Source organism: Frieseomelitta varia, unplaced genomic scaffold (genome assembly GCF_011392965.1).
Source record: "Frieseomelitta varia isolate USP_RPSP 00005682 unplaced genomic scaffold, Fvar_1.2 scaffold_345, whole genome shotgun sequence".
NCBI lineage: Eukaryota > Metazoa > Arthropoda > Insecta > Hymenoptera > Apidae > Frieseomelitta > Frieseomelitta varia.
Genome location: NW_025110085.1, coordinates 21,755 through 30,546, shown reverse-complemented (window position 1 = coordinate 30,546; position 8,792 = coordinate 21,755). Strand labels below are relative to the sequence as shown.

At 41.1% G+C, this 8,792-nt stretch overlaps 1 protein-coding gene across 1 annotated transcript in view; it reads right to left on the bottom strand.

Annotated features, from left to right (window-relative positions):
• Positions 1–4,619: 4,619 nt before the first annotated feature.
• The window catches only part of LOC122530477 (heparan sulfate glucosamine 3-O-sulfotransferase 5), an 11,852-nt gene continuing 7,679 nt past the window's right edge, over positions 4,620–8,792 (bottom strand). Inside the window, exons 2-3 of the mRNA XM_043657483.1 lie at positions 7,933–8,434; positions 4,620–5,316 (exon numbers count right to left, since the gene is read on the bottom strand). Of these exons, the coding sequence (XP_043513418.1) occupies positions 4,690–5,316; positions 7,933–8,434 (1,129 nt within the window). The 3' untranslated portion in view covers positions 4,620–4,689. The remainder of the gene's footprint in view (positions 5,317–7,932; positions 8,435–8,792) is intronic.

Here is an 8,792-nt window from a genome sequence, read left to right as displayed (position 1 = left end):
CCTTCTTTCTCGAGATCCGCTTCGGCGAAACTGATCTAAACGCGGTGTCAATAGCAATGTCTGTTTCGACTACGTGCAAACTTAATTCTCGATTGGTTAATTAACTCGTCGATCGTTTCGATTAATCACTTAATTAATTAATTCGCCAGTACTCTGGCCGAACGAGGACCGAACGATTCCCTTTTCATCTTCCCTCCACCCCTCTTGCGTTTTTTCTCAGCTGACGATCGATCGATCGATCGATCGATCGGAGCGACGAAACCCAAGATCGCGCACACAGATCTCTCTCGCACACGTCACACTGTTGCCTCTCGATCTCTCGAAAGTCCCTCGAATTACGTTATATACCTCGACGCAGACGCAGAGAGGGCGGTCTCTCTCCACCTCTCCCCAACATACACACTTTATCAGCTTAACTCGTATCATATAACAACTTCCAATGTGGATTATAAAAATATTAAATCTTCTGTAATACCAACTAGTTAACCCTATACGTGATATGTAAACGGTCACGGACCAATGTGATCCATGCGACGCGGGGGGCCGCGATGGAACAACGTGGGGGGCGGCGGCGTGAAGACCAAGCGCCTCTCTCTTTGTCTTTCACCGCTGTCCCCCCCCTCTCGGAAAACCGAGGGAAATCGTTCCATCGGACTCTCGCCTCTCTGTTCTTTTCTTCCCTTTTGTTTTTTTTTTTATTTTTTGCCTTTTCTTCTTTTTTTTCTATTTTGGCCGGCGTTTTACTTCCTCTGTGAACGGTGTGCGTGCGTGCGTGCGTGCGTCCGTCTGTGTCCGTGTTCGTCTAGTCGTCTATATATACGTACGCGTGAGGACACGTATATGCATTTTCTTTATCGTCCATTTATGTATGTATATATGTGTGTGTATGTGTGTAGGTGAACGTACGATGGAACAAGACGCGCGCGGTGTTGCGCTCAGCCACGCAGAGAAGCGGGGTAACAGCGTCGATGGATCATTCTGCACTCTTCCGCGGAGATCGATCGACCCAAATAAACCCCGGGGCGTGAGTCGGATCGAACGAACCACCGCGCGCACAATGTGCTCGAACTCGTTCGTTCGCCGAACCGAGAATCGACAGACGGGGCCTCCTCTGAGTAACGAGCAACGAGTTACGACCCACCCTCCATCCTCCGACCGCCACTGCAATCTAACCCTCGCCACGTTTCGGCTTCGATAGGCCGCTCCTCTGGGATACACGTGGCCGTGACTGATATCGAGGATCCTTCTGTGGAACCGACCGCGTTACATCCCAATGCCCCCTTCGTCCCTTAACGCTGCTTTCACGCGCGGCCAGGCCTTCCGGATCGATCCCGCACGCGCTATCTCGCTAATTTCCTTCCTCCGCCTCCTCGGTTCCTCCGTCATCTCGTTACCCTTTCCACGCCAGGACGTTTAACTAATTCCGCGCCTGTCGCTCGTCCACCTAATCCACACGCCTCTTCCCACCACCGATTTCGTTTCTCGACTTCTTTTCGTTCGGTCGAGCAAATATCAAGGGGTCAGGACAGTTTGATATTTTCGAAAAAAAAAATCGATTTTCTTTTGTTTTGTTTTAAATTTAAGCGGTGCGAAGTGTTGGAAATAAGACACTTTGAAACGACTTATTTTGGAGTATAATAATACATCCGTGAATAAAGGATAATTGAATGTTTATCACTGTTTATTATTTACAACTTGAAGCAGTGTGAATCGCGTGATTCAAATATTATACTTTTGGCGAATCGTATATCAGGGGACTTGGATTTAATTTAGTTGTGAATTGTAAGAACTGTGAGCCGCGATATATATGTAAGTAAAGGAAGTAAGCAAAGGATACGTATGGAAAATGACGTTCTGAAACTTTGAACGCGTTTTTCTCGAAATTAGGTTCTTCGAAACGGCGTGCAAGATATCTCGGAGTCTAACCGACCGATTACTGTGAAATCTTGGTGAGTATCTTTAATGTAACATTTACTAGGTATTGACGATCGGACATTTTTTAATTTTTAACAATCTCGAAAAACATAAACAAAAAACGTAGAAATTTTTGACACAAATTCGATACATCAAAAGCAGATAGCTGCTGTTTTCATAATTTTTAAGAAAATGAAAATGTTGGATCGTCAATCCCTAGAGAATACTGTTTACTTTTGAACTTTTCTTGCCTTTTTGTTGCAGCTAATGCTGTTTAGCTGGAATCATGCACACCGACAGGCAATGTAAAAAAAAAGTTATGTAAAAGGATGCCGTTGAAAAGTTAAACAAGAGCCCTCTCTTTTTCTCTTTCAATGTTGCTTTCTATAGTTCATTAACGTGTTGAAATAAATCACAAAAGCTCGTGTCAATCAAACGTGTACTTTTGTTTTTACCAGCCCTCCAAAGTATTCGTAATTTTTAGGCCCGTCAAACTGTCCTGCCCCCTTAAGAGGGTCTTCTAGTGTGAAATTTAAAATAAAATCGATATTTTTTTTTTGCATATTTTTAAAGAATATAGTTTCAAAAATGCATCTCTGGAATCTTATATGTGAACTCCTGAAATTGACGAAGTTACGGGTGTTTGAAGGACGCGACGACCAGTGTCTTGTTATTAATTGTAATATTAAATTTTAAAGGCATTTTTCTGGAAATTATGTTTTTCGGAACAAATTTAGTACATGTGTGACTACAGCCCAAATCAGAATCAACCAAAAACTTTTATTTTTTATATTTTTTCAGGCCTGCGAAGTATGACGCAATAATCGATAGTCGAAATCACAGTACCGCCAATTTTTTAACTATGGATTTTTCTATAGTTCTAGTTCCGGCCATAACCAGAACTAATTACTAATTAAGAAACTATCACGTTTTTTTTTTTTATTATTTCAGACAAGCAGAATCGCCGGAATCGTGGACACCGTCAGACGCCATTCTTTTAAAACCGACTACATTTGAGAGTAGTGTCATTGGTTTTAACTTTTTTTGTTCCAAAAAAATTTTTAAACGTCGTTGAGTAAACCTTGACCAATTTGATTGCAAAAGGTATAACAGTTTCTTTGCAAAAAATTGCTAAAAATCACGCACATCACGCTAGAAGAACCCCTTAAACGAATTGACACCCTTTGGCAAGCGAGTTTCTTAACCATTTGCGCCAGAATGACGTGCCAAAATTGCAATATTTTTCTCAGTGATAAGTACATTGAAACATAACCCAGGCAAAAAATTTATTACTTCTTGGTTATTGTATACCGACGAGTTTCGAAAAAAAGGAAGACGAGTTTATTGTACACGGTTTGGTCACTCGTTACGGTCCGCGAACCGTTGCTACTAGCGAAAGAGATTGACCAACTGGTTGCGCGGACCATAACGAGTGACCGAACCGTACACAACAAGTCGTCGCTTTCACTTTCTTCTGAACTCGTCGGCACGATATCACTATAGAGCGGACAGAAATTATTATTATAATTAAGAAGTAACGGAGTTTATCGTTTGTTTCACCTGGGTATGCACATTTAAATATTAAACTGAAAAAAATGTTGCAATTTGAGACACAAAAAAAAAAAAAATTCTCGACGCAAGATGTTGAAACAGCCGTTCAAAAGCTAGACGCGCGTTTTGCTGCTGCGCTGTGCCGTTCTCCTTCACGGCGGATCGCATCGATCGATCGAGCGAGGAGAGAGAATTGGTGCCGGAGCAATTAGCACGCGAGGACGAGCGACTGAAAATCGAGCGAGCACGGGATCCCCGATAACAGCCTTGAATCCTGGCGCGTATATCCGTTAAATTGCATGCACTCTGTCTAATGGGCTCGACTCGCACCGAATTGCCTCTTTCTCGAAGAAAGTCGCCCTGTTTTTCCGTGGGAAAGCAAACTCATCTGTCACTTTGATGGATCAGTCATTGATCCAACTTTGAAACAATTAAAAACTAATTTCGCAGTGACTAGAATTTCATTAGCGTAAATTTCAATCGTTGAACGAGTTCGAGCACGTACCGTGCTCCCTTCACCCCCCATCGACGAGTTCTCCCGTTGTTCTCCGTCTTACGACTAATCGGTAGAAGTACTATACAAATTGATACTTATCCCGATCAGCCTCCCACGACGAGAAGCGCCAGGTGCCGAGTGAATTCTTGTTCCCGTAGAATCTTGGAATACCGGATCGACAACGATGCACCCGCGGACACGTAATTCGTCGAATAATCGATAAAAAAAGAAGAAAAAAAACTGATTGATCTTCCCAGCGGATATTTGCCGCTGGTAGTATTCCACCAGGAGACGAATTCGAATCACGAAGATGCCTGCTTCCTTCACGTTCTGCCTTCCTCCCTGTCGTTGCTCCTTTTCGTCGGCACGCTGCTGTTTAGTTCGCCGTTCGGTTCCCCTGGACGAGCAATCACTCGATGGTGGATGGTGGAGATTCTCGAGGTACTCTCCGTGGCAATTGCGAGGCTCCCTTTCGTTTTGGTTCGTTAAGAGCGTTCTCTCGGGCCAGCCGAGAAGCACACTACTCCTCGACGTCCAGGACTCTCTCTCTCTCTCTCTCTCTCAGACACTGGCGACTCTCCGTTCTCCGAAGCCAGGCAGAAGAAAGCTAGCTGTGAGACAGCGTACCTCTTCGTGAAACGTAGTGACGGGACCTGGCAGAATCTCGAAATGGCCGAAACGCGTGGCCGAGCGCATCCAGGCGATCGAACGACGCCCATCTACGACGGTTATTCCTCAGGCCAGCCGAGATCCTCGCCCACCAGCTCGTAGAATCGTTGATTGTGTTCGTTGAAGAACCTCCTCAGCTTGGTGACCACCAGCGGGCTGACGCGCGGATGCCGCCTGCCCTTGCTCTCCTTCAGGCATTTCTCCGAGGTCTCGTTGCGCAGGCAGTAGAAGCCCTTCGTGTGATTGAAGTAGAAGTTGTGCCTACCGATACGCGGCTCGAGACCGAGGAACATCTCGATCCTGCGCAGCTGCGGCACCGGGTCCTCGATCAGTTGGTCGCCGTTCACGATGAGGATCTGCTCCCTGGAGAACACCTCCAGCCATCTGTGCATGTACGTGTGGTACAGCGAGATGGCCACTGGCCTGTACGACTCGTTGATGCTGCCGTCTGGACGTATCACCAGCTCCTCGAAGCTACGCGACGTCTGTTGTTGTTGTTGCTGTTGCTGTTGTTGCTGTTGTTGTTGTTGTTGTTGGATGCTTCGCGGTGTTCCGTTTGTTAAGGTGGAGGCAGTGGCCGCGTGCGTTCGCAGCTGAGTGTAGTCGGATATCGCTCTGGTCACCGGCTCGCGCACAATCAACAGCAGCTTCACGCTGGCGTTCATCGCGCGAATTCTCTCGGGCACCTGCACACATCACAAAATTGTTTTTCATCCATTACTTGGAGCGAAACTTAACCTAAACTTAACTTCATTTATACGTTTAGTTTAAAAATAGGGGCGACAATTTCAGGGCCGATTAGGAATCTAAACCTAACCTACATCTAATTTGTAATGGAGGATAATATCAGCGTCGATTAGGAAAATTAATTAAAACATAACCTAAATCTAATTCAAAAAGGACGAAAATAAAGTTGAAAATTAACCTAAATCTAACTCAATCCTAACTTAAGAAGAACAATAATGTCAGCGTCGATTAAAGAAACTAACCTAAACCTAATTTAAAAAGACGATAATATCAGCGTCGATTAGGAAAACTAACCTAAATTTAACCTGAACCTAACTTAAAGAGGACGATAATAGTAGGATCGATTAGGAAAATTAATTTAAACCTAAACTTAACTTAAAAAGGATGATAATATCAATTACGAAGACTAATCTAAATCCAAACTAAACCTAACTTAAAAAGGACGATAACGTTAGGGTCGATTAGGAAAATTAACTTAAACCTAATTTAAAAAGAACGAAAATAGAGTCGAAAATTAACCTAAATCTAACTCAATCCTAATTTAGAAAGAACAATAATGTCAGGTTCGATTGAAAAAACTAACCTAAACCTAATCTAACCCAACTTAAAAAGGACGATATCAGGGTCGATTAGGAAAACTAATCTAAATCTAACTTAAAGAGGACAATAATATTAGGATCGATTAAGAAAATTGACTTAAATCTACCCTAAACCTAACTTGGATGATGAACTTAAACCTAACCTAAACCTAAAAAGGATGATAATATCAGGGTCAATTACGAAAACTAATCTAAATCTAACCTAAACCTAACTTAAAAGGGACGATAGGATCGATTAGGAAATCTAACTTAAACCTAATCTAATTGAAAACTAATCTAATTTAAAATCTAATTTAAAATGGACGAAAATAGAGCCGACAATTGACCTAAATCTAACTCAATCCTAATTTAAAAGGAACAATAATGTCAGGTTCGATTGAAAAAACTAACCTAAACCTAATCTAACCCAACTTAAAAAGGACGATATCAGGGTCGATTAGGAAAACTAATCTAAATCTAACTTAAAGAGGACAATAATATTATGATCGATTAAGAAAATTGACTTAAATCTACCCTAAACCTAACCTGGATGATGAACTTAAACCTAACCTAAACCTAAAAAGGATGATAATATCAGGGTCAATTACGAAAACTAATCTAAATCTAACCTAAACCTAACTTAAAAGGGACGATAGGATCGATTAGAAAACCTAACTTAAACCTAATCTAATTGAAAACTAATCTAATTTAAAATCTAATTTAAAATGGACGAAAATAGAGTCGACAATTGACCTAAATCTAACTCAATCCTAACCTAAAAGGAACAATAATGTCAGGACGAAAAAATTAACCTAAACTAAACTAACCTAACTTAAAAAGAACGATATCATGGTCGATTAGGAAAACTAACGTAAATTTAACTTAAAAAGGACGATAATATCAGGGTCGATTAGGAAAATATGCAACAAATATGCAAAACGTCGGGTCGTACATTCCGCGTAATGATGTCTGTTGTCATGTTTAGAATTTCGCGGGTATATACGCGAACACGCGAGTTGCGTGTTATTTAGCGGTAAAGCTGCAAACAAAAATATGTCCGTGGAGCGCGACATTAACCACAATTACGTATTTGATATTATATATATTCAGCGACTACTTTTGTTGATTATATTTTAGAAAATGGGAGTTATCGTTTCAGCGGGAATTGCTTAATATAAAAAAAAAAGTGCGATTTACACAATTTTTATACTGGCGACAAACAACAAAGCATCCAAGTGATTATTTTAAATTAGATGTTGTTTTTGTATAAAAATACTGACGAGTCTACATTTTTATCAGTCTTGAATAAACAATACTCTGGACATTTCTCAATTTCCAAATACTATTTTAAAAATGGCAGATGACGTTGCCGATATATATATATGTATATATAAATATTTTTCAGCCAGTTATACCAATTTTGGATGTTTCTTTCCTTAGATTCTCCGCCATTCTTTCAATTACAATTTGTTTTATCAACACAAATTACTCGAAACATCGGACGAAGTTATATTATATTAATGTTTGGTAGTATTCGACGAGTCGAACAATAATAATCCTAACCTCAACTATCTTGCAAGGAAGGCACACTTGGATAAAGAGTGCCAACTCTAATGCAATGATATACATATGTATAATATATTAATAATTGATTATATATATATATATATATATATATATATATATATATATATATATTTGTATATTTTTATATATATAGAAGAAATTAAGGAATTAGGCAAAATAAATATATTCACCTGTTTATCAAACACACGTCTTATTGAAAATAATTTTAACCCAATGAATAATTTAATGGCTGCGGTATAACTGACTGTACAAAAGTATCATAATCAATTGATTTTTAAATGAAATCTGGAACGAAATATATGCCGCTTCATATATATATATATATATATATATATATATATATATAATTTATGACTTTGGTGGCGAAAGTTAGGCGATCGGACGACCCACCTCTGGCGTGACGAAGTAGCTGGGACTCTTCTCGATGGTGATCTGGCCCCTGAATGAATAAGGCATCTTCCGTCGATACCACTCGAGGCCTTTCCCGTAATTGTCGTCCCGGTCGAAGAAATGAACCTCGCCGGCGGCCTTCTGGATCTGCGGGTGGAGGAACAGCATCTCGAGGAGCGCTCTGGTCCCGCATTTACGCACCCCGATGATGATCGCCTGAGGTAGATGCCGGCTGGTACGCGGGAAGTGAACCTTGCTGGAGAAGAGCAACGGCGGCGTGGCGCGGACCTGCGAGACCAGCTGGACCGCGCGGCCCTCGACCGCGGAGGCCGCGTGAAGACTGTACACCGCGCTGTCGTACAGAATGTGGAAGGTGAGAAAGAGAGAGAGCAGGACCACCGTGAGGAAGGCGGCGGCCATCTTTGGTCTGGATATGCCAACCACCAGGATGCAGTCCGACGTATCGCCCTCGGCCGGCCTCATGGCAGAGCGGGACATCCACCTGGTGACAAACGTTTCGTTAATCGTTACGCGACCTGATACGAGCGACATTTTTTTTTTTTTTTTTTTTTTTTTTTTGGTACCAGAGTCCTACTCTGTCTGACTTGCAGACTGGTACTAATTGTAAGCTAACCTAACCTTATCGAAAGAACCCTAACGAAAAGAAATACGGAATTGTTCAGTAGGTAAAAATTAAAAGAAAGATAAAAATGAGTAAATAAATAGAGAGAGATAAAATGAAGAAAGATGAAAATGAGTAAATAAATAAAGAGAGATACAATGAAGAAAGATAAAAATGAGTAAATAAATAAAGAAAGATAAAAATGAGTAAATAAATAAAGAAAGATAAAAATGAGTAA